At 36.9% G+C, this 27,689-nt stretch overlaps 1 protein-coding gene across 1 annotated transcript in view; it reads right to left on the reverse strand.

Moving 5' to 3' along the window:
• LOC131066709 (chloride channel protein CLC-d) overlaps positions 1-27,689 on the reverse strand; it is a 160,665-nt gene that overhangs the window by 39,434 nt on the left and 93,542 nt on the right. The window contains exons 9-14 of the mRNA XM_058001543.2: positions 21,714-21,854; positions 21,511-21,581; positions 21,168-21,247; positions 20,861-21,010; positions 18,413-18,472; positions 18,218-18,292 (exon numbers count right to left, since the gene is read on the reverse strand). Of these exons, the coding sequence (XP_057857526.2) occupies positions 18,218-18,292; positions 18,413-18,472; positions 20,861-21,010; positions 21,168-21,247; positions 21,511-21,581; positions 21,714-21,854 (577 nt within the window). The remainder of the gene's footprint in view (positions 1-18,217; positions 18,293-18,412; positions 18,473-20,860; positions 21,011-21,167; positions 21,248-21,510; positions 21,582-21,713; positions 21,855-27,689) is intronic.

Raw genomic sequence — 27,689 nt, forward strand, 5'->3', positions numbered from 1 at the left:
GGACACGAGCGAAATTTGACTTTTCGCACTCTCTATCAGGATAATTTTTATGGAATATAACATTTAAGTATAAGAATTATACTTTAAGTTATATTCCATATATACTTTCAGGATGTTTGAGAGTGGTTTCAGACCTCCAGGAGTTATATTGCAAAATCTAGTTTTTGGAGGTTTTTTCAGTTTCCAGACTTAGTCAAATTTCAGGATCAGGACATTCCAGACTTAGCCAAATTTCAGGATCAGGACCTTACTCAAGCCGGACTTACTTATCCATGTGATCCCCGGGCGATACTCAAAATGCAAAGGCTAGCTAACAAAACCCTAAAGACCTAAAAAGCAAACCCTAAAAAAGCAAAAAACATGGGTCCCCATTTGCAATGGGGCGATGTGTGAAAACGTCACAACATCTAGCGCCACCTTGAATAAATGTTGAAAAACATTTCAGAGATAAAGACTCAATCGACACCTAGAACCTCTGGAAAATTCAACCTAGCTCATCAGGAGATTAGAAAATGCACTCAAAGTAGAAGGAGAATCTTTAACCATATCTAGACACTTAGTCTTTGATTACCCAGGTGTGTGCAAGTGTATTCATTCCTCTCGACAAGACAACTATGACTTTCAGGTTCCCCTGTGATTAGCTACATGGTTTATCTAAACTTCAAAAGCATCTTGGATAGAGCCTTGTTGCCAGTCAGACGTCCATAGTCCCGACGAGGTTATCGCCGCAAGCTCACGAACATTGCTCCATTGCCAGCCAGGCGTCTATAGCCCCGATGGAGTTATCCGTATATTCCCCTTAGCCAATTTTGATATTTCATTTCATTTCATTTTTTTTCTTCATTTTTCTCTCTTTCATTTTCTCTTTTTTCTCATTTTTTCCTTTTGATATTGTTTTTTCTCTCCATCAATTCCTTTGGCTCGTAAGCAGTGAAGCTTACTAGGGTTTGAGGATTGCGGTGGCGCTGAAGCCAGATTTTAGATTTTTCACCAATCACAGTTTTGCCTGAAAACCATAATGACTCGGAGTCTATTAATGTGTGAAGATATAGTAATCAACAGATGTCGGCATCAAGACACAGAAAATGATTCCCTTCCAAGTCAAATACAATTCCTAATCAAAAGATAAAGCTAAAGAGGAACAACCTCGGATTCCGAGCACTTCATGAATAGATATCTAAGAAATGAGTCTAACATAGGATCCAGGATGTTGCCAGTGTGTGAGCAACAACACAAACGCCTTTCTCACAAAATGGAGGCTCCCACTCAAGACACCTAAACTAAAGCAAACCGACCGACAAACCGACCCAAAGCAAACTAAACTACAACGCACACCAAAGCAAACTACCTAAAGAAAGCAAACAACTAAACTACCTGAGCCACACTAGATCATGAGTCAAATGACTCAAGGCAAATCAAGAACAAGGCTCAAAAAAACCTCTAATCAAAAAACACGAAAAGAAAACCTACTCTAAACCTATATACAAGAGTCCTAGACTCGACACGACTCAAAGAAGCAAAATATGTACATGACTTTACATGATTTCTCAGGTTGTGCAACAGGAGCATGGCAAACGTGATGGTTCTCAATCGGGCAAATTCATCCTTAAACAAAGAAAGGCAAACTCTCACCACGCATTTCTCATACTCAAGCAAATTTTCACTCAAAATGATCAACTGGGGTAATTCATTAGGACCATGATCAATCCAGATACAAGTTGTTTTCCCAAAATCCCCATAATCAAAATCATAATAACTTTCAAAGCTAGGATTAAGGAAAGAGTAAACCTGGCATATTTCAGGCTCAGACAGCATTGTATTGTTGGAAGTGAAGTCACCAATTGCTTCAGGAGGTCGCCATTGATGATGAACTATTCCACGAGCATCCACAACATGTTGATCTTGATTAGGAAGTTCATCTTGAAACAAGCTCAGCGCCCCCTCGAATAGCTCAAGATTCTCTGTTTTCACTGAGATATCTTGCATAAACCAGGCATCTTCATGAAATTTTGTTAGCATATCTTCAAAAATGAGAGTCTCCTTGATGGACTGATCTTCAAACATCTCCTCTAGTCGATCAAAGATAATCTCAGGTGGCCTTTCTTCTTCAAGTATAGTCTCGGGAGGTCGGAGCTGATGGTGGATCACATCACTCACAATAACTTGCTTATCTAGAAAAAAATTTGGCAGTGATTCCATTTGTATTTCCTCTACAAGATCCTTCAATGCTTCCTCAAATATCATAATGGTGATGAAATCTTCAAGCGCCCCTTTGAATTGTTCTTCATATCTGGGCTCACTTAACATGTCAACTTGATTGTCTTCTTCAATGAGGCCATTTGAAAACTCCTGCAATTCAATCTCAAGGATCTCTTTTTGTAGCATAAGCGAGAATTCTTCAAGGAATGAGTCATCTTCTCCTTTGATTGCTTGTTCAATTCCTGGATCTTCCTTTGTTATTGTTTGAGTATTTTCAATTGCTTCTTCAACTTTTGTCTCATGGTATTCCTTTTCAGGTGCAAGGCATGGCAAGCTATCCATTGTAATACATTGATCATCAGGTGCACTAGTATCGTCAATGTACACTTGATCCTTCCCACATTCAGATGCTGGAACGATGTCTTGTTCATATGTTCTCTTAAATTCGGCTGCGAGATGTGCACCCCAAGATTTGTTCATGATGCATTCTTCCTCGGACAAAGTTGGCATTCCAAACTGGTTTCTGACTTGATTGATAGCCATTTCACATACTGAGCAAATAAATTCGGAGTGAGGTGAGTTGTGAATTCTACACCACAATGGTAGCAATATGTTTTCTAAACGCATTTCACCATCCAAAATGAGTTGACTCTCGATCATCCACATGAAGCTTAGAAGAGGATCCTTGCTCTCTGGGACACTGAAGTTGCCTTCTTCTATTTCTGGCCTAGGGACATCCCAAAAGAAGATTTTTCCCTGTGCTGCCGATTCCATCCTTGATAAGTACTTCAAGCAATGCATTTCATCATGTTCCTCTGTCTCGTGGACTCGACACTGCCCTGGTCTTGCAAACTCGGACAATCTGCGTGGATAAAGTTGTGTATCTAATCTCCACCAAAGTTCAGGAAAATCAACTTGTTGCTCCTCGTGAAACTGTTGCCGCTCCATTGAGAAATCCTTTTTTTTTTATTTTTTTTATTTTTTCTATTTTTCACTTTTTTTTTGGATTTTCTGGAATAAGAGAGATCTTGAATATCTCGGATTCAACTTGAACGTTCAACTGGTTCCAGCTTGATTCCTTCTTGCGTAAGTCCAACTGACGATCCAGCAGTCACCTTCCTTCGAGTGTTTGAGAAAAAGCTTTCCACTGATCTTCCTTGGATTCAAGAGTTCGTGTTCGCTGTCAGGCACTCCTAATTCAATTCTGTCGAGCGTGGACGAGGGTAAAAGGCTCTTGAAAATTTCTTCAAATGCTATGTGACTTGACAGGATCGAACTTTCAAATGCTCAGCCCTCCTTCTAGCGCCAATTCTGTTGACGTGTATTTTGTACACCATCATACACAGAATAAAATACCAATAGGCATCTTATCCTCTCTTGAGAAAACAGTCTCTAACTGCTGAAGATTCGCATAAAGGATCAGTTAGGAAGACTCCAAGGTTCTTTTGGTAGGGTCTCTACGTGTGGACAAGCTCCAGTGGTATGATGTGATTTGCTGGGATCACAAAGGGACTTACATCTGATGATTGAACTTCCGATCTGCTTTGCTGGACACAGGCTCTGACTAACTTGGATTTGAAAAAAAATGAAAAAAGGATAAGGGCGAAGAGAGGATCTAATCCTAATACTAAGAATGTAGGAGCAATGACTTGATTTTTGATGAAACTCTAACTAGATCTTGTTTTGACATCAATGGAACATCTACACAAGACTAGTGCGATCTTCTAAGGGAAGCTTTATGATGTTCAAATCATCACCGCAGGCATAGACACCATCCAAGTTGATGCATATCAATGAAGAAGCGACAAATTGAAATTGAGCTTAAGCTAAATGATTCCAGTTGACTACACAAGGCGAGTCTGCAATCAACAAACTGCTAGTAGTATGGATATACGAATTCCACCATCAATCAATCACATTTCCTCCATTCATCTAATCATCTACCATCTAAGATTGAAGACTCAACAAGAAACCATGCAAATTGCAAGAAACGACACACTTCACCATTACTTCAATGAAAATGGAGTTTGTTTACAATCAATGGCAACAATTTCTTGCCTTGTCCTCCTATTCTACTCTAATTGCTTCCAACTATTCTCTAACTATTCTAACTATTTACATACTATCTCCAACAATTGCTCATTAAAATTTACAAATGAAATGCCTGGGCTTATATAGTACCCACAATACAATTTGATGGCTTAGATCAATTCAAGATCAATGGCCAAGATTTTACAATGAAAACCCTAATTAGGGTTTGTTACAACCATTACATAACATTTAATGCTTGACCAATGAAATAATTGTATTGCTTGGACACATGTCCCTTCTAGAAAAATCGACCAATGGATAGCCGGGGTAGGTACATCGGAGTTTGTGCCACCTTCCATGAGTTAGGTACATTGACTCTGGACATGCTAAGGTGGACCACACTGACTGGAGGAGTGATGACTGGGATGCCACCTCATCTGACACTTGTAGCTTGCTAGATATTCAATTTGATGTCGTTGAGAGGCTATCTTTAATTAACTCTTGTCCTAACTCCTTGTGTCCTTGATGTGCAGGATGATGATGTACCTCGCCTTGGAACGTTGGATTGAAAGAGGTTGCCCATGTCCTTACTTGATCGTCCTGGCGAAGACCGTCCTTGATCCGGCTTGATTTTCCTTGATGAGATCTCCATTTGATGCCTACACAACATTTCAAAATTAGCAACATGATTTTGCAATACATAACATAAATTAGAGAGCAAGTTTTAGGAAACTTAATGATAAGTCCTTTATTAATCATTTCCTAAAAACGACTATTGAGCTATGAATTCAAAATTTCAAAATTTAAGGCTATGACGATCAAAATTCAAAATCAATAAAACAAATATCGCCATACCTCAGTTGAGAGCTAACTCTAGAATGCAAAACAAGGAATTTGCCTAGGCAAAATCAAAATTAGATGGCTTCAACGTGATCTTCTTTAAATGAACAATCCCTTTATCAATTCATCACCCTTGAGGATATCTTTGACGTGGTCTTTGGCAAGTTCGCCCAACTTGAGACTAAGCTCGCACTCCTTTGATGATGTCTGCGCCCTCCTCTTGAATGACAATTTCGCACCCCCTTGTCTTCTCCAAATCGCATGCTAATGAAGGATGTTAAATGATGATTTGAAATGAATAAACCACCTTCCCTTTATAGGCGCTTACCTTCATATTGATCTTAGGCCGACTTTGGTAAATAAGACAAATTTAAAATAAACTTAAAAGGCCGACCCTTGTAAAATGAAACAAATTTTAAATCAAGCGCCCCATTTGATTTTTTATTAATTAATAATTAATTATTAAATGCCTTTATTATTTAAATTAATAAATTTCGATTTTTATAAAGGCAAAAATAATTAATAAATATCAAGCGCAAATTTTAAATGCCATTTTTAATTAAATTTGCAATCCATCGATTTTAGCATTTAAAATATATTTAAAGAAATGTGTTTGAGTGCCAAATTTTTGAAAATGAAATAATACGTACCTCATCGCCCTGGTCCCTGACTGAGGGACAGGAGCGATCCATCAATTTGGTCTTGATTCTTGCAATTTTACGTCCAAAGTCTCCATCCTTACGTTGTGATTGCCATTTTAGCTGGGTCCTTCAAGTTTGATTGACTTGTTTGTGCGATTGAATGTCCTTTTGTGGTGATATCGCTCTAGTCCCTTGGAGAGGGACAGGAGCGAATTAGATGTCTTGGTGCAAATCCTTCATCTTTGGCAATTTTTGATGCTTTGCGCTTGATGGAGATGTCTTAAAATGTCTTTGCCACCTTGTACTTCGCCTTGAAGTGTCTTGAATTTGGAGGAAAAGGCAACATAACTAAGATATCGCCCTGGTCCCTTGGAGAGGGACAGGAGCGAATTTGTACTTGTAGTCTCCATCACACTTCGCCAGCTTCCAAATTTATCTTCAACGGTCTCGTAATGTTCCATTCCATTCATCCATGCCTTGGGTTTGATTGTAACTTAGCAAGAAATTTGTCTTAGACAAAAATCGCTCCGGTCCCTTCCTGAGGGACAGGAGCGAACTTAAGCATTTTGGTCCTTTGTTGGCATTTGGTAATCTTCAATTTATCTTCAATGAGTTCATTTCACCTCCTTCCTTGCCTTCAAACATAAAACTTGCTTGATCTTTGCCCAGATCATACCTTGTGAAGAATTTCGTTCTGGTCCTTCAGTGAGGGACAGGAGCGAAATTGACCCTCTAGGCAAAAACCTCATCATTTCATTGTTTTTGATCAAGTCTGGATGTTCTATCATGCTCATTTCGTCCTTCACCATGCCTTTGATGTCTCGATTCGTCCAAACAAGGTCAGGAATGGCTCAACTAAGCATTTTCGCTCTGGACCCTTGGTGAGGGACACGAGCGATTCGCCTTGGTCCCTTGGAGAGGGACAGGAGCGCTTTTCGCTCTAGACCCTTGGAGAAGGACACGAGCGAAATTTGACTTTTCGCACTCTCTATCAGGATAATTTTTATGGAATATAACATTTAAGTATAAGAATTATACTTTAAGTTATATTCCATATATACTTTCAGGATGTTTGAGAGTGGTCTCAGACCTCCAGGAGTTATATTGCAAAATCTAGTTTTTGGAGGTTTTTTCAGTTTCCAGACTTAGTCAAATTTCAGGATCAGGACATTCCAGACTTAGCCAAATTTCAGGATCAGGACCTTACTCAAGCCGGACTTATCCATGTGATCCCCGGGCGATACTCAAAATGCAAAGGCTAGCTAACAAAACCCTAAAGACCTAAAAAGCAAACCCTAAAAAAGCAAAAAACATGGGTCCCCATTTGCAATGGGGCGATGTGTGAAAACGTCACAACAATATGCCATATGAAAAATCTGAGACCTTTCATGTGCCATCTCTTATGATGCCACTTTACTCTCCCATTTCACTCCATTCTCATGTGCATCTATCTTCCACGTGCCTTCAGGTATATAGAAAGGTGAGGTATATCAAAAGGTTTGGTATATTGAGAGATGCTCTCATACCATCACTTTGGTATAATGCAGAATTCGGCATTAGAGATCTAGGTGTATCGAAAGGTGGAAGTAATAAGGTTGGAGCATAAGTTACAATCTTATAACATATGAAAGACTGAAATCATATGTTTTTTGAAAATTCAGTCATCACACCATGTTAAAGGGACTTTGCATGGGTATATTGCATGTCAATCTTGGGTACAACCAAGGTCAAATCTGATTTATATTTGAATGATATCAATGGAAGCAAAGATTGCTTCAAATAGCACTTGATGTAGGAACCAAGACATGACAAAAATACTTGTGATAAGTACCTTGCAGATATCACATATCAAGCATAAAAAGCTCTTTAGGCAATTTCTCATGGTAAGGCTAAAAATGAAAGAATTAGGATAAAATTGGTTTACAATTCTACAAATGGTAGTGGGAATCCATTGGATGAGATTGTTAGTAAACAATAGTCTCTAAAGGAGCCTTAATCAACACCTACATATATAGCATACAATCGAAACACAAGTGGAGGAAACATTAATTCTTTCTTTGCACCTCATACTACACCAGGATCACAAACCACTTTGGAGAGTAGAAGATGGAAGAAGAATGTCTATTAATAGACAAAGAAGGTGATTGCAAATTTCTAGTTCTACTCTAGCCTGTCATTCCATGTTGCTAGGTCCCCATACTAGTAAGGTATGGTGCATGTTATTGCAATTGTAAGTCTTTGGTTGAAAGCCCCATCATATGAAACATTTTGGGTTGGTATGGTCAATGACCCAATACAAAATATTAAGGATGTTAATGAACATAGTAGGAAAAGACTAGATGCGTCACAATGTCAAATGGGTGGTTGAGTAGAAGGAACCAAACTCTCATCAACTTCCTTCTCTCTTATGATATTGGCGCAATCTTTTTGAAATATGTGGATGCATCAAATATGGGGCTAAATTGTTAAAATTGTTTAACAAGGTGATCATGGATGCAAGGCCACCAAATGTTGTTCAATTTATTACAAAACATTATGTTACTTGTGTTGCTACTAGGGGACTTTTAATAAACAAGTATTCCTCTATGTTTTTTAACATGTACAACACATTGCATGATCTAACCCTAGAGGACATTAGAAAACTTGAATGGGTTAAGGTTTGAATGGGTTAAGAAAGTAATACAAAATCTCACACTGTTATCAAGGTAATCTACAATCACACAAGGGTGACAAGGTTTGCTACACACTTCCTCGCATTGCAGACTCTTTGCCAATAGAAAAGGAATTTAAATAAAATGTTTGTTTCAATGAAGTGGATAGAGTTTAGCTTCACAAATCAAATGGATGAAAAAATAGTGGCGAAGTACTTTTTTTTTAAAGGTTTTGGCTAAGTTACCGATTTGGGTACTGATAGGGGTATGGAATCTGGTACAAATTCGTGGATTCAGCAAAAAAAAAATTCCTTGGGTACAGGTACAGGTACCTCCATACATATTGTTGTGATTGTTTCAAACATCACCCCATCAAAATGGGACCCCCTTTTTTTTCAGCAATAGCAATCAGTTGGTTAAGTAGTTAGCTCTCTAGGTCAGACTCCAAAGCGAAAGTTTGATTTTCATAGGTGTAGAAGGATTGAGATCATTAATGTCACCTAGCACTAGGTCAAGTTAGGTTTGAGATTAGGGTTTGCATCGATAGTGTTGAATCATCAAGTTCTACATCAATAGTGTTGAATCATCAAGTTCTAGGGCGAAGGAGCCTTAGGTGGCTAAAGAATGAAGTATTGAATCAAGATCCGGCAAACTTAACTTTGGATGCAAATGAGTTGCCCAATTTACCACCTTAGTGATCAACTTGCAATGCCCTTTTAGAAAGTTGCTAAGGTGTCAGATTGCAATGGGGTCTTAAAAAGCCGCCTAGGTGAAGAAGTGCAATGCTCACCCAATAGGTCACCTAAGAGCAAATCTTGCAATGATACCCCAATTTGCCGCCTAAGAGATGAAATGCAAAAGGTAAGTTATAAATTTGACCAAGTGTTGGAGTTGCAAAAGTGGTAATGAACATTGACAAGATCAATACTTGCAAAGGTGGTGTAAAAATCTGATTCAACAGCTAACTTGCAATAGTCACTTCAAAAGCTGCCTAGGTGTTGAATTGCAATGCTATCTTGATAAGTTGCCTTCACATGAACTTGCAATTAGGTCTCCAATTTCCGCCTTGAGGTTAAGTTGCAATGGGATCCTAAATTGCCACCATGATCTCGACCTGCAATGACCCCCTCAAAAGTCGCCAAGATGATCAAATGCAAAGGTGGTGTAAAATGCCGACAAGGGAGTTGAATTGCAAAGGTCCCTACAATTGCCGCCATGATCTTAACATGCAATGCTCCTTCAAATTTCCGCCAAAGAGCTTAACTTGCAATGCTATCTATAATTGTCGCCTTCATCAAAAGTTGCAATGGTCATCTCAAAAGCCGACCCAAAGACTTGACTGCAATGGTGTTCTAAATCTCCGCCTTGATCAATGCATGCAATGACCCCATGAAATTCCGCCCAAAGCATTAGTTGCAATGATATCTTGAAATGTCGCCTTGATCATTGCATACAATGGTGCTATGAAATGTCGCCTTGATCATTACATATAATGATGCTTAGAAAATTCGATTTGGTAAATAAGTTGCAAAAGCCACCAAAGATGAAAGATCAAGAAATTATAAGTTTTTTTCTAAAAGATGCAAAGTCGGCCTTCAAAGAAATACAAATTAAATGTTTTTTTGTTCAACATGCAAGTCGGCCTAAGAAGTTTAAAATGGAGAGACACGTACTTTCAAACTCAAGACGCCTATATAAGGAGGTTTGAAACAAGCATCTAAGCACCAAATCAAAGCGAGTTCTTCCTTCAACAGCGAATTCATCAGCAAGAAAGCGAATTTCAATCAGCACTAAAATGAATTCAGTCACAAAGGGTGCAGATTTAATGATCAAGAGGGGCAAAGTTATCTATATCAGCAATTTTGATTGAATAATTGACCATTACCTTGATCAAACTTTCATCTACAAGGGAGGCGAATTCACCTTCAAGCAGCGATTTTGATAGATTTGATCATTGCATTGATCAAATACTCATTCACAAGTAGAGTGGAATCAATTTGGAGATCAATATTCTGATTTGAAGATCAAAATCTGAGTGTGATTAACCCTACATCTGCATATAAAAGGTCTGATTCTGTCATAAGGGCTGTAACTTTCAGGTTTTAATAAAGGTTTTGTTTGCCTTGAGAAAGGTCAATGACTGAAGCAAAGGCACGAGGAAACAAGAGGCACAATCTATGAAACCAAGCTCACCTCCAAATGGCGGAAGATTGGCAACACCAACTTTGGACACACCGACATGGAGGATATTTGAGACCGAGTGTTTGGTGAAGGCAGATACACCACTTCAAAGATGGCGAAGAAGCTCACAAGGAATGGCATAGTTCACATTGCATGTTTCCCACCAGTAGTGCAATGTAGTGAATTGGTCCTAGAATGCACAAGACATTATGACTTGGAGAGGAGAATTATAATAGCACCAGATGGGGGCAAGATAGCATACCTCACCAAGCTATCTATAGCCAAAGTGTTCAATGTGCCCATATATAACAAGTTAATCTACAAGAGCAAAGATGATGCACAAGCACTATATCAAAGCAAACCCGACATGTACGATGATATCCTCAACAAGAATCGGGTCGTAGAACCATGGAGTAGTACCAAGAGAGTACCCAAGAAGATGCTCCTCAAATCGGATTTCAAGGAAGGAATAGCTGAGCTCGTAATGATGCTGAACAAGGTCATGGGAACTCCACAATTAGCCTCTTACGATTCTTGGATGTGGTACTACATAGGAGAAGTAATTAAAGGTGCCAACATAATCAATTAGGCTAAGATAGTCAGTGATAATCTACATGAGCAGTTGAGGAATGTTGAGCAAACTAAGACATTTTATATGAGCTCATACTTGGTATACATTTTGGCAAGGTATGGAAAATACAAAGGTTTGAATAATAGAGCGCCTGTTGGACGAGTAGAAGGACAAATGCTCTCATACAATGCATATCCACAATTGCAATTAAGAAATAGTGTTGCTCATTTCAGAAGGGTGAATGATGCATTCACCATGCACATTGTGAGGAGATTGTGAGGGGGCACTCATATCAGATTATCCAAGGAGTCAATGAACCTGATAAAGAAGTATGGATGTTGGTATACTCAATTTCCAAAATTCACATATTTGAGGATACAAGGGTGTTCTTCATATGCCTATTGACTACCAAGACATCCTACTAATAGCATGGTATTGTTAGAAGTACCCAAACAACTGCTAGAGTATGATGCAATCAAGAAGAAAAGGAAGAAAGCAAAGACTACTTTCCCAATCTCAGTGAGAAAATCACTTGAAACATGCCCTACCTATTTAGCAGCACAAGTAGCGGAGGAAAAAATGCAATACTATAATCTCAAGACTCACACCTCGATAAGCTATTTTGATCCCTATCATAACATCCAAACAGTGAATAAAGAGAAGTTTCCCCACATCATGCACGTGGAGGATCATTGGGGCTAATGCAGAAGATGATTTAGAGATAAGAGAAAGAACATACTCACGATTCTCTCTCAAATTGATCAGACAAACAAAAGTATTGCGGGTGCCGGATCAGCTTGAAGGGGATGAAGATGTGATATTACCACTACAAAAAAGAAAAGGATAAGCCCCTTCCTTCAATAGATTGGTATGCTCCTGAGGTGACTCAATTAGAAGTTGTAAATCAAATAGTGCAAGACAACACCACGAAATGGATATTGTATCAATCAAATAAGTTGAGAGCAAAAGGCATCACTTTGACATATGATCGAATGGACAATGAAGAATCATCTTCCTATCAATATGAAGAATTAGAGGAGTTTGAAGATGAGAATGCAGGAAACGAAGCACACACACAAGGAGAGAACAATCAACAAGATATCCCTGAAAGTTCACAAGCCCGAGCAAATAAGAGGAAAAGGATGGATGATAATGCAGCTCAACAAAAGAAGCAAAAATCAACAAGGATTCCATCTACCACTAGTACTCCTTCTGAAAGAGAAGTGAATATCTTTGTAGATATGAATATAGCATTGAAAGGGAAGAACATCTCGCAGGAAGATGAAGGAGTTGTTCATAATACACAAGATAGGAGGAGTGTCAACGAATCTAATGACACCAATCAGCAAGAGGAGCAAGAGGTTAATTCACCACCTCATGATGAAGAACATATCCATGGTTAGCAAATCAATACCAACGAAGAGGTACAAGACATGGATGCTGAGGATCAAAATCAAGGACATCATCAAGACACATTCATGGCCCACAATAGCAATCAGCAACAATCTGATTTAGAAGAGTTGGATGGTTAGGCACCTGAATGGCTGAAAGAAAGAATGAAGAAAAAACCGGTGACAATAATAGATGAGGTTAGAGATTTAGATACTTTGCTTGCAAGAGCGGAGCAGGATGAAGAAAAGAAGCCTAAGAAGTACTCCAAAATTGTGAAAGATGCATCTGGCTCACGAAAGGTGCAAGTGGTTGTTCCCAAATATGACAAGCCCAGAGATCAAATCACTGCAGAAGATTATGACATAAGGGAGATAGACATTGGCTCTATCACTCGTACCCAGGTTGTTGAGGAGTTTAGAGGATCAGCCTCTAACATGGAAGAGCAATTAGAAATCAAGGTCAGAAAGAAGAAGCAATTGAAAGAAGAAAACAAACAATTAATAGATTACATCCATCGTATGTCTTCCAGACAAGAGGAAGATACACCTCCTCCACTTCAAATACTTTCCAAAGAAATAGTTGAAGGGGCAGAAGAAACAAGGGTGATAGCTCAAACCACTAAGACATGGATCAAGAATGCTTTTCAGCAAGGTAGTGCCAACACTCATGAATATCTACAAACTTATGATAAAGTCATCACATTTTTGTGCAGAATCCAGAACATTATGGAGATATGGGATGAATTTCAGTAAATCTGAGATAAGACCATTCCACGTTTACAAGCATTGAAGGAAATCCCCAAACAAATGTTGATTGATGATGGAGTAATGGATGCAAAAGCAGTTTATGACTTCAGCAGATGATATTGCATTTTGGTGACTACGAAGGAAACTATTGATAAGACAAAGGATGATTGCATCAAAATGGAAGAATCGCTCAAAGCAATTCAAGAACAATTCATCATTTCAACTAGAGAAATGTTCCTACAAGATATGCTTGATGAAGATGGTTTTAGTGCTCAAGAATTGCATAATCAAGTTAAGTCTATCTTCTTGCCAACCACGGGATTCTCAAATGTTGTTTTGACAGGAGCGTGTTCACCCATGGCCTTCGTGGGAATGTTTCGAAAGCAGGAAATAGAATGGCAAAAGGTCTTTGCTACTTGTGTTGATGCATTGGAGGTGATCGAGTTCAAACTCGATAATTTGTCTAACTTGTCCATGGAGAACTCAACGCAGTGATGTCCAGATTCATTGCATATGCCGTTAGAGAGAAGGATCAAGGAAACGAGCTTCTAGAAGAAAGTTTGTTATGGGCTACATGTGGTGTTTATTTTCTCATTGGTGGAGATTTTCTTGAAGTTTGTGTCAAAACATGCCTTATTTCTATTGGTTGATTCTGTAGTTGGTTAGTTGGCCACAACTAACCCTAATTAGGGTTTTGATCTCAACAGTCCATTTCAGGGCAATCTTGGCCCTCTATTTCATTTTGGAGCTCTATATAAGCTTCCATTTTCTTTATTTGTATCTATGAGAGGAACTTGAACAATTGTTGCTACTTTGCTGCTAGATTAATAAAGACATTGAAGTATGGTGTTCTCTACTTAATCTTTGGAGCATATGCATGGTTATTCATCTTCTCAATCCAAGTTTTAGAATTTTGTTTAAGTGTTAGAATTGAATGATCTAATGTTGCGTATGATTTATGGTGGAACTCTTAATCCATACCACTAGCTGTTTGTTGATTGCAAATATGCCTTGTGTGGTCAACTGGAATATTTAAATGTGCTTAAGTTCAATTGTTATTTAATCATTGATATGCATCCAATTGATGGTGTCTTTGCTTGATAATAGTTTGAAATTCATTTGATCTCCTTAGAAGATTGCATTAGACTTAGTGGAGTTGTTCTTGTTTGGCAAAACTAAGACTAGTTGAGTTTCACTAAGATCATCCTTCATCCTTGCATTCCTAGATATAGTTTTAGAGTCCTTCAACCCTATCCTTTTGCTATTTTTTGATAAACCTCTAGTAGTAGTAGTAATAAAGCTTCATTGCATATCACTTAAACACCATTCCTTGAGCATTCATATCTTAAGAATATGTAAGGCCCCTTGATGAAACAGCAAACACAACGATGAACTGTGCTCGTGACCCGACATTCATGCACCTTAGAGTTGTCTCAAGTGATCCTTAAGCTAATCTTCAGCATTTGAGTAACTTTGATCAAGAGAGGATAAGATACTCTTGAGTATTTTATTTTGTGTTAGATTGTGTCTAAAAAACACATCAACACACACACACGCACACAGATGTGCGTGTGTGCGTGCGTGCATGCGTGGGTGTGGGTGTGTGTGTGTGTGTGTGTGTGTGTTCAAAATTATGAAATATAATTATATAATTTATAAACTATCACTACCATTATTGATTATTACAATGATACAATCCATACAAATATGAAATATACAATGTGACTTTCCATACATAAATCATAAATCCATAATTGCCAATGCCAATAAATATTCATACATCGTAAATGTAATAACTAATAACCTAATACCTAATATCATATCCATATTTAAAATGGACTGAGATATCCTATTTCTACTTTTATTTTCTAATTTTCCAGATTTCCAAATATATACTCAGATTATCTCATGCCCCTCTCCAAATGAGATTTCTCTCCTTGTTATATGTCCCTTTGTGGAGGGTTGTCACACCCTTTCACCACTAATGCCCTTTTAAAATGGTTACAACCCTTCATCCTAATCGCTGCCTTAAACCTTAATTTAATTATAATTAAATATCTTTCCTTTTAGCAAATTGCTGCCCTTTGAGAAAGTCACAATTAAATTATAATTAAATATCTTTCCTTTTAGCAAATCTCTTTCCTTGGTCCACCCAGGTCTGCCTAGGTTCCCCGTGGATTCCTCCTGGGTTCTTTCCTAGGTGGCTGGGTCCTCTGTGGGTCCTACCACAATTCCTCCCAGGTCCTTTCCAGGTGGTTGGGTCCTCTGAGGACTCAGCCACTTGGGGAGGACCTGGGAGGAATCCACCAGGAATTAGGCTCGGACCAGGACCCGGGCAGAATCTGAATCAGGATCCAAACATTTTAGGGAAGAATCGGTAACTTAGGGTTTTGGTATGCAATTGAACAACTTCTATTTTTAGGGTCTCTAGAAAAAGTTTTGGGACCAATGGATGGGGAGAAATCCCCCCTGGTTATTTGTATGAGGCCATGGATAGAGCCAAAGAGATGATGAGGGGTAGGATGGTGGGCCAAGGACATTGCGATTGTAGGAAATAATTGATACGAGATGAAATCAACAAATGCACACCCCTCTCCATATGTAATGTTTCAAATTTTAGTAATATTGAATTGTAAAATTTTAGCCAATTTTCGAGTTCTTCCTTGGTGTGTTGGGAAGAACTCCAAACTTCTTGGAGTGCTTAAGGTTGGTCAGCAACAACTTTTGTTTATGGCAATGAGCACAGTTCGCCTTGGACCTTATTGAATCTAGTGATGCTTTCAAAATCATTTTTTGACCTTCTATATGCTCTTAAAACTTCTTGAAGGAGCAGTCTATTTTTAGTAAGTCGCCCAATTGACTCTGATCATCATCCCAAGTCTTCAAAATCCCGTTGGTATGATCAGAGTTTGTTTCCGATGCAGTTTCACTGCTTTCCACAACTGAGTGAGTAATTGAGTTATTAATTAATATTTCACTAATGCTATCTAATGTTGAGAAATAATAAAACACAAATTAGTGTAATAGCTCATTGGAAAGATGATTATGTGTTTTAAAATTAGGATGCCTAAATAAGGGGGCCTTTGCACATGAAATGTTATTATTATTTCAAAAAGGTATTTGTAAGGGAAATAAAGTGAATTATTATATTTTCTAATTGTATTATTTTCTCTAAAAAAAGCTATATGGAAGTGTTGGGGCTCATTTTGGAATAAACTGGTAAACAATATTGTTATGCTGCTGGAATGATCCTGAATTCTTACAAAATTTCTTGAGGACGAAAACCCTCTTGACACTACTAGTTTTGAGGATGAAAACCACCTACCTGGTTAGAGAGGTTTCATACAGGAAACACCATTGTGCTGCAAAGGGAAATTTCAAATTTCCTTGCAATCATGGAATATTTTCATGTGTTTTGAATCTCTAATATTTTTTATGAGTTTGTGAGAGATTCGATGAACTTTTGAAGGGTGATGTGGAGATACTATTTTGAGGGGGATCATGCATATACCTGCTAGCTGCTTATATGAGTATACCTCCAAAGTTTAAGTGGTTTAATATTGTTTAGATGCCATATTTACTATATCTTCAAGCCATACAATTTGATGAGAGAAAATTGTTGTTGTGTGGGAGTCGTACCATACATTGATTAGCTTATGAGGGGTGGAGTGAAGGTTCTAGGACCAAAGCATTGCACTTTTAGGTGATTTTTAATATCGAATAGAGGCTCCTGGCTTATTTGAGGACAATTCACCCAACTGTGACCTGTACTTGTGGAGTTGTCATGATTACAAGAGACCATACATGAAATAAACATAAAGTATAAGTTTGTGTATTCCTTTCTTATAATTTAAGTTATATTTCATGTATATTGCTAGGATGTTTGAAATGGGTTTCAAATCCTTAGGAGTTGCAATGCAAATTCTAGTTTTGGCAGAACTTACAAGTTTTCAAACTTAGACAAATTTCAGTAATCAACAGTCTTCAATGCATGTCCAGTTCTATTGTGACAGCTTAATATATCTTTCCACTATTCATGTTTGGGCAAGTTTTGAAATGATTTTGTAGTGCTACAAGTGAAGTTGCAATTTGGGTGTGTGTTAGATGTGTGTTGGTGAGATTTTTAAGTAACTTCCTTACTGCCCAGACCTGTCACGGCATGTTTTCAGTGCATTTTCAGACCTACATCAGCCTTCCTATTCATCCAATCAAGGTATCATATTGTCATTTCATAGCTAGATTGTTGGGTACATGTTATTTGTCACCATTGTGGAGTGTTACAACAGTTCTTATTTACATCAGCACTTGTTATCAGCATGTTAATCTTCTTATTTTGATGATTATGATGCTAATGTACTAATCATGTATGATTCAGATGGTCTTACCACTGAAAACTATTATTTCATGCATTATTTATTACAGCCCAAGTGAGGTACATACTTGGTCCAATCACTGCCATAACCCATAAGAGCCAATTTTCCCCACTTCCTACCACATGCGCTTTTTCTCCTTACAATTTTCATACTTGACTCTAGAAAGAGCTTCATCAACATAAATTTATGGATTGCACAACCATATTTGTGGATTCTCATTACTCATAAGTTGAGGAAACTGCAAATGCAATTATTTATATTTGACCTCTCTTTCTAAACCAGCCTATCCCTTACTTTTACAAAGCCATAACGAACTTGAATCAAGAAACAGAGACTAAAAATACCTACCAATAAGAATATATTTCAAAAAATAGCACATTAAATGGAATGAGGTAGATGCCATTGAAAGAAATAGATACATAAGATGCGGAAAATGCTATAAGAAAATATTCAAAATTTTATAAAGAAGTGATAACAAACAAAATGAATAAAACCAGCATAGACTTTTTTTAAAATAAAAAAAATGTTTCAAAGCATCATGTTCTTGATTAACATTTCATAAAAAAGCTTGAGCCAAATATCATGGCTTTACCAAAAATGTCAATAGACTTTGTGCACTGTATTCATGAATTGTCTTCGCACTGAATAAGTTGCGGATGGCATCATCCTACAACAAAGAACACATCCCACATAAATACATGTAAGTTACGAAGATAACATAAAGTAGTTTTTGATTGTTCAGAAATCACAACTTACAATGCATAAAGGACATCCATCAAATGCCAACCTGTGTATTAAAGAAAATGGTTGCAAGGTCATTATACTCCCCATCTTTGGAGCAGTGAAACTGTCAAAAAATGTCAACTGTTTTCAATTACCTTATTCTGAATAGTAAAATATTGACACAAGCACATTAACTCTTATGACTTAACTGCACCTCTGAGTTTCACTGAGTTCGAAAATGAGATAAACTTACTAAATCTATTGTTTCAATGCACTGGCACACATTCAGAGGATTAAAGCAACATGAAATGAGTTAGTCAGTGAACTGCTATGCGAGGAAGCTAAAAAAAATAGCTACGATATTGGATAATATGCATCAATATTTATAAAATTAAAAAAGGGAAGTTGTAGTTATGTTTCATGGGGAACCATTCTACCCAGCAGTTGCCATGCCATTAAAAACAGAGACAACCACCATAATTAACTCTGGCATTGGACTGAAGAATTAAACACTTCTCATTTCCAAACAGTATATGCTTCATAGAAAATGTCCTCAATCCCAAGCTAGGATGGATTTTGCATTTCTAACAAACATCTAATAAAAAAGGCCAGTCAAGAACAGTTGTTGATGTATACACTAGGGTCAAGAACAGTTACACACTACTACCCTCGGTTAAATAAAAGAAAAAGAAAATATGGCATACAGATCAAAATAAGATGAGACCAGTCTAGCCCAAATTTCACACTTCTGACCTCCAAAGCTTGCGGAGTTCCTCCACTCAATACAGTATCCCTACTGGAAATTTTTGGGTTTAACTCCATTCTTTCATAGCCTTCTTTTATTACTTTGAATCATTATGAAGCCTGTATTCAAGGTGTGAAGTGTCTTCATGAATGATCAGCAAACTCCAAGGATATATCATAGGAAGTTCCATCCTCATGAATTATTTGTACATTAGTTTGCTGCTTCTAGTTCTATGCTAAAACAGAGCAACCTAGAGGGCTGAAATCAATAGAGATATAGAAATACCGATTATCAATAAATTAATGTGTCTTAGTTGTTACAAACTTGTATCTTGGCATAAAAAAGTAATTTGAAAACAACCAAACACAAGCTCGAGCACAAAATAACTCATAAATTTTATGTGGGAAAAGCTCCAGCAAAAAAGAATTAACTATGAAAATTAGTTTTTACAAGCCTGCTTCCTTCAAGAGGCTTTCAAACACCTTTCATCATTTTCACTTGCACCACATTTAGTGAACTCCAATGTGACTACATGCAATCACAAAATCCTCAAGAGTCATGGCAATGGGCTTCTTTAATTACCAATAACCCTAAGACTAGCATGCCAAAAATGAAACTTTCTCAGGTGCAAACTATCTCTAATAATCCTTCATTGCCTTCACACAAAGGGGAATCCCTCCAAAAGGAAGAACTTCAACATTTATCATATACAATCACAGTCTCAATAAAAACATGGCAATGGACTTGTAGCTTTAATTGCCAATTACCCTAAGATTGAGCGTGGCTTGAATGCAGATCTTATAATGAAGTCTATCTCTACGCATTCCAAAATATCTTCCCAAGAAGGAAGAAGTTCCTAAGATACTGGTACATACCACACTGGGTGTATTTATACTGGAAGATGAGTACATGATTTGATTAAGAAGAAAAGTAACACCTTCTAGTTTCTGAGAAAGAAGAATGATTCAAGTCCCCAAACTACCTTTCAGTTCTATAGTTTAGTCCCATTGAGACTGACAATGGTTAAACCTGTTTCATACTTTTACATACAAACTCAAAATAAGACGCCTTTGTTTTTTTATATTGCATGACTTTTCAAGAGGAACCTAAATGTATAAATATATCACAGTTAAGATAATGCACGTAAGCTATTTTTGACCATGCAACAAAGCTCCATTTCCACGGTAGTAGCAGGCCAACTATACATGAATCTTTTTTCATTAACTTTCAAATCAATAAACCTAGTAGTAGAAGACGCTTCTGACATGGATACCTAAATTTTTCCCAGTTCAATGTTTATAGCTCAGATGTTGACACCTGTTTTAGCCTAAATCAATATCAGGAAACTATAGATGCATACTCAACTGACTATATGCTATTATTTATTATTTAATAGATTATGCTTCTTTGTATGTTTAGAGTCTAGAGGCCATAATATCAACAATCATTAACATGTAGCTTTTTCCCACTTCTCTACGTGTAGAGAAAGCTAATATTTTTTTGAACTCATTTGTTTAACATTCTGAATATGAAAATAGAACTCGCACCATTAAGGTGAATGATTCCCTTTTTATGTACGAGGTAAAATAGCAATGCTGAAGTTGCTTAGCAACAAATTAACCATATCAATAAACTAAAATAAAATTTCAGAAACTCAAACATAAAGTAATAATTTAAAGCTAACCAAATGTTGAATTTTTTTCTGGAATAATACATGTAGGAAAGATAAAGAAAAGTGTTATGAAAACAACAGATTAAGATTATTACATTGACATAATTTCCATAGGTTCCCGAGGGTCGAGGGCAATCAGCATCAGGATAATCTTTTGGATCTGGACAAGAAGAGCATCTCCTTAACAATGGCAATCCAAAAGAGAGGATTGACGTTAGAAGAGACACCAAGCATGCTTCGATGATCTGCATAATGGCAATGGAATCAACTTGACACTGTGATTTGATTTCATATTCATATCATATGCAAGGAATGTTCTTTGAGAACCTGAAAATACGATTTGAATTTATTTACTACAGATGAAAATTAAAAAAAACAGAGATGAGCAGGTTTTCTACATGCCTTGACCCGGTTTCCTTTCTTATGTAGCACATTTCGACGCCATGTTGATATGTAAAGAGTTAGTTGATTAAACAGTGCACCTGTTAAGCAAGATAACAAGATTATTAGCTTTATTCTCACATAAACATAAGAGGACTATGTTAACTGTCCAGTATTGCATCATAACCTGTTTAACTGTGCACCAACCCTTCAAACAGATCAAAACCAGAAACCAGATAGTCTACATAATCTCCAGCTATATGGCTACTGAAAACCAATTTGAAATCAAATTTCTGCAGTCTCAACCTACATTGTACAACAACAGAAAACATACCTAAAACAAAAAAGAGATATATTTACATACCAAGAAGCCCTCCGATGACCCCAATAACAGCCATTGGCAGTAACTCTTGGAATGAATAATCCTCTTGCCCACTGAAATTAAATACAAATTTTTCAAAAGCAGAAATATGAATGATGCCATGGTACAAGACTATCAGACAATTATCTGAAAATCCCTAAGACTTAAGTTTTCAGTAGCTTTGAAATGAAGGTTAAAGTTCTAACTCAGATATATCCCAAATGATGAAGCCACCAGAGCCAAAATGACCACAATTTCCATTTTTACACCACCCCATTGAAGAACGAACAACAACTGCCACTACAGCTGATGTGAAGAAAACTCGCCACATAAGTTGACTCCTCCACCTGCCACCACTCATGTGAATAATTGAAAGATTAGCAAAATAAATTAGGTACAGAATGTCACAAGAAAACTCTAATAGAACAAATCTTAAGAAAATTGACAATTCTAACATTTAACAAATAATTCAAACGACATTCCATTCCAAAAAATTGTGAACTGTTAGGCAAAAGCTTAAACTTTAAAAAAAGCAACATAATCATTATAGAGAAAACATTAGTTTTTATTTTCTCTAACATAGGGACAATTATACAAATAGAACTATTATAAATATGGAGGATGTGAAATCAAATGTGCAATAAATTGTAATTAACGAAATTATTAAGAAAGTAATTATCTACTTCAGACCTCTAGAACCAGCAACACAGTATGGATGGCCATATCCTACTCCATGATGCAGTAGACCAAACAAGAGTGATTACTTAACTTCTTATAAGTCATAAAAGGTGCTCAATTCTTGGCGTCAGTCAAGTTCCTCTCTCTATCAGTTGGATGCCAGAAGTCAGTTGAGTGCATTTATACCCTGTTGTGAGAGAGGCACTTAATGAAGGACCTTACCTTTCAAGGTGAAGAAATTTCTCTGAGGAATTTTCATACTAGTACCAAAAAATGCCCTTTAGGCCATTTGATCTATTGATTGTGTCTCCTTCCCCTGCCCACTTACCACAAACACTTTGGATAGAGATTGATCAATGCAAGGCATTGAAAGATAAGCATGGCAAGTGGAATATCCGTGACATACAAAATCCCTGCACAAAGATAATAGCAAGGGTTTGTTTCACTTAAACTATGGTTTCAGCGGGCTTTCATCTTGATAGGAGATTCTGTATACATTGTGCGTATTTTTTTCTGACATCTCACCCCTCTCCAGAGAGAAATTTGATGAGGAATCACAGAGCTCATATTAGATCATGGGATCTGAGACTCTCTTCACTAATTTAGTCTCAGATCTTCATTGCACCTAATATCTGTAAGCAAAATCTATACATAAAGGATTGTATTTACTAATTATTAACCAGGGGCTTCCATGTGTATTCATCTAAAGGAATTTTTTCAGAAAAATTGAATGTTTTGATATTCAATATTTTGAGTAAGCTACCTCACTCATTCTTTGAGAGAAATTTGGAGGGGTCTACCAGAGGCTTCCACGTGTATTCATCTAAAGAATTTTTTTTTTAAATTGAGTGTTTTCAATATTTTGAGTAATCTACCTCACTCATTCTTAGAGAGAAATTCAATGCGGAATAATAATGCCATATATCTTGAATGAGTTCATCATATATAAGATTCTCTTTGTCAATTTCAGTCTCAGACACTTGAAGGATCTTACATAATATACCTATAAACATACCCTCTCTATAAAGTGTTTCTGCATAAGAGATTCTGGATATGCACAGTGAGCATTTTGATTTTGATTTTTCAAGCAAGCTATCTCACCCACTTACAGAAAAATTTGGTGAGATTTATAAATTTCAAATTTGACTGTGGGATCCAAGATTATCTTCGTCAATTTTTTCTGTCACACTCAATGAATCTTATACCTTAAACAACCACTCTCCATAACATGTTGTAATTATCAACCAGACGTCTCTGCAGGTATTGATCTTAATACAAGATTTTAGATTATCCTGCTGAGTGTTTCAAGTAAGTTATCACAGCTATCCCATTTGGTGTCAAGTTCACAACCTGAAACCTGTCGTGGGTTCACCAATTCGTCTTAGCAGATTTGAAGGATATTTCACCAATGATTAGCTGACAATATTTTCAGAAAACTAGTTGCATCAAACTAATAACAAAAAATATGCCATTGATTCAAAATTTCACCAATGATTAACTGACCAGATTATCAGAAAATTAGTTATATCAAATTTATTACAAAAAGCATGCCATTGATTGAAAGAAACAACAACAACAAAAGAAAAAGGAAAAACATAAAGACTCTAGCTTTTGTTATGAAATAACACCATCTAAGGGACAGAGCTGGTGTGCCATTATGACCCTATTATTCTCTTCCTACATGTAATAAGGTTAAGCACATGTAGCATGCTTAACCTTAATATTCTCATTTATCCCTCAGGCTAACTACATAATTATTACTATAAACAAGGAAGGAAAAGCTCTTCCAAACCATCATAACTTTAAATATTGAGTTCAAACTATTATTTTTTTATTATTGGAGGTCATCCCCTCAAAGTGCTCTGTTATTTTACTGATTTTTGCATTTATTTCCAAGAATTATCTTACAACTGGTATCAAAGCTATAATTTGGGCCACAAATTTAGTGTTTGCCATAACTTCCAGACCATTGCAAATTTAAACATGATGTTTTTGGGTTTTGAGGCATGCAATCAAGGAAGATTCAAGGAAAAATTTCGGTTTTTGTGATTATTTTTGCACAAGTTGAAATTTTACTTTTTCATTAATTTTCTTTACAGGCTGCAAATTTCAAACTTTTCAAATTTTTAATAGTTTTGGCTCTTTGTAACCACTTATTAGAATCAAAACACACTATAATTTTAGTGGTCAAACTTAGGTCAAAAGAATTTATTATTTTACTCTACAAGCCAGAATTTTTGGAATTTTTATTTATTTTTCATTTTTTCTGGAAAGCTCATGAAAAATTAGGTAAGTTGAGTTCTTATTGTAGGAGTAGATTGGTGACTCCTCAACACCCCTAGGAACCTCGCAAAACCAAAATAACTTCCACAAGAGAGAATGGCAAGAATAGCTTGCTTCAACAATACAAGATTGAATAATACTTGAGTAAGGAATGGATATGTAAATGTACATGAGAGGCCTTGCTTATAAAGACAAGGTGAGAGGTAGGATTAGACAAGATTGTGACATGTGTTTTAATCCTATACAATGAGACAACTAAAGTGTTGACCTCGGTAACTAAAAGTAATTGTCATGAGATAAGATAAAATCATGTGATAACTAATCAATCTTCTAGAAGAACACCTAGTCCCCTTCTAGGAACTAGAAGGGAAACACTAGGTACAAGACCTTTACTTGGTCCAAAACTTTATTCACACCAACACCCCTCCCTACTCCCCCCCTAAGTACGACTTAGGGGGTAGATTATTATACGAACATGCAAGATTAAGGCCATGTTAGGTACACATGTACAATGTAAATGCAATCTGTCATAAACAAAGAAAGAAAAAAACCCATTGGGACAAAACTCCTCTCCAAAAAACAAAAAAGATACAAACAAATGATGATGCATGGAGGACTCAATGATACCCCTCAAAGACTACATCCATCATGAAATTACAATCAATGGTCCCCTAATACGAAGGAAGGAGAGACTAATAGCCCCCACACAATGTACAATGTCCTTCAAAAATGGTGAGTGTTTGAAGACAAAACATAGTCCAATGCGTACAAACAACATTTTTCCCCTTGAGAAGAAGATAAACCAAGTACAAATGCAGGAATGCTTCACATTCTAGATGGGAATTGGTAGGAAGAAGAATCCAAATGTATGATGATGTCTCTAGAATCTGCTCATGTGTTGCCAAGTCCTTGATAGATGAAGATGCCACAAACCAGTCAAGTACAGGCCCAGTCACCATAGAAGGTAACAAAAAAGGAACAAATAGAAATTGATTTTGAACAAGCTCTAAAGACAAATATGAAGTGACAACAGTTGTGTCATGGCTATCATCAAATAGGAGAGATAAACCCTTAAATGTGTCCTCCAAATCTGAAATGTGAGACTTCGAGTCTTCCATACTTGTCGAGGGTCACTTGCTAAGGGACTTGTTGAGTCTTGGTGAATCTTGCAACACTGGTTTTGATATATGTACATCTATAGCCCCTAGCTCTTAAGATAAAGCCTTCAACTCCATGGCACATAGTTCAACCCACAAAGCTTGTGTAGAATGAAGTTAGGCTCTATTGACTATGTTGCTCCTAGTGTTGTTTGAACTAATAAAACCTAACCAATGTGTAAAGGAAAAAAAGATTCCACAGTGCAAAAATAAGTGACTCGAAAAATTTGGATGATGAATTTAAGGCTTAGAAGTTTAACTCCCAAAATAGCAAAATTGCACCAATTTAGCCTTAAAGTAAAATGTTGTTTCCTAGATGTTAACATAGTTGTTGCCATGATATGGCATCTAGTGTCAAATCCGCTAATGTGGTAAGCTCTAATTCATCCATTGACTACTATTATGCTTTTACACAGCAAGTGTATCCAACAGGGTCTTGAGAAATTGCTAAATCTGATTGGTTAATCTTACTTATATGGTAAAAATATGGTCCCCCCATCCAGAATTAAACCTTGGTTGGCCAAGTGAACGACTTTGGGATGGCTTGCTAGCCACTGGAGAAAGCTATGCTTGCTCAATAGAATAGAGAGTCGTGTCACCTAGTCAGCAAGCTTGAACCACCTAGGTCTCATGGAAGGTCGTGCTCTTGTGCCAATGTGCTAACCCCTATGGCAGCAGCACACTGCTTGGTGACAATTGGCGTATTTAAAATTTAAATTGAATCAATGAATAGTACCCGCCTTTGGAGCAAAGAAATGATGACCTCATGTTTTTTTGCAACAAACTTAAATCTTCACACAAAATTTGATTCCAAAATGCAATTTCCTTGGAAACCTTGATTTGGCCCTTTTGTTGGAAATGTATGACAAGCAACAATTCCTTAAAATTAGTATTTTCTCCCTCTATTGATTTGCAAGCTTAGTCAGTCCCACCATAATAAAGTGTGGAAATTGAAGATTGCTTGTAGATGAAAATGACAAAATTGAATCAAATGTAAAAAAGCGAACACAAAAGACAATCTATTAAAGAGACCATAGGATAATAACCTTGTATACCAATATAAATTAAGAAGATGATAAGCAATGAGTTGATATGTGTTAATATACACACCCAAATCATTCATACATGAGGCTGACTTGATCCAAAACAGTATACACATCATTATAGGTGGCCTGGGGACCTATAGCAGGCAATGAAAAGTACAGCCAAGATTACACAAGTTCCAACATGATGGACTTGATATGAAAGGCCAGGGATATGTTCTACCTATTCAAGTAACTTTTAGGCCAGTAAGAGCAGAACTTGGCTAAGTGGATCATTGAGAGGATTTTTGCAGTATCAGCGTCCTCATATGAGAGAAGGGTTGGTGTTAAGGCCTCAACCTAAATAATCAAATGCCAAATGTGCTCATTCAATGAAGGATAGATGTCACAAAATCGCAGATTTTAGATGAATTAATAAAAGATCACATACATCTCCATATACATAGCTTTAAGGATTTCATAACATCCAACATGATTCCTCAATAATGAAAGTAACTAGCTTCCATGACTAATGATCTCTCTATTGCAATTGATAGATGGGTGACCTTCTGTGAATGCTCATCCCATAGAGTCAACTTATGTTGTTTTCATCTTAGAATCTGCTATTAAGGAGGATGTTTTCTTATTCCTCTCTTTGGGGAGATGTTCAAGGTCATGTGTCCAAAGAAGACTAGCTTCATGATTGTGTAATTTGTGTTTCTAAAGAGGAAATATTTCATCAATTGTTCATGGTCACTATCTTGGATTGATACTAGGTATGGGCTTGCAAATGAGGTAACGAGCTAAGTGGGCTTGATCTTAAGTGAAACTCCATGGTTAAACGTGCTTGAGTCAAACAAGTACTAGGATGGATGACCTACCAAGAAGCCCCAATGTTTCACCCCTATGAGCATTACTGAGATGTAATGAGTGCTGCGTAGACCATTTGTTCTCATGAAAGATGAGTTCCCGTGAACCATTACTCATGAAAAACGAGTCAATAAGTTTGCCTCAAAAGTGCACAATTGAATCCATAGATTGC

This window comes from Cryptomeria japonica, chromosome 4 (assembly GCF_030272615.1).
Source record: "Cryptomeria japonica chromosome 4, Sugi_1.0, whole genome shotgun sequence".
Classification (NCBI taxonomy): domain Eukaryota; kingdom Viridiplantae; phylum Streptophyta; class Pinopsida; order Cupressales; family Cupressaceae; genus Cryptomeria; species Cryptomeria japonica.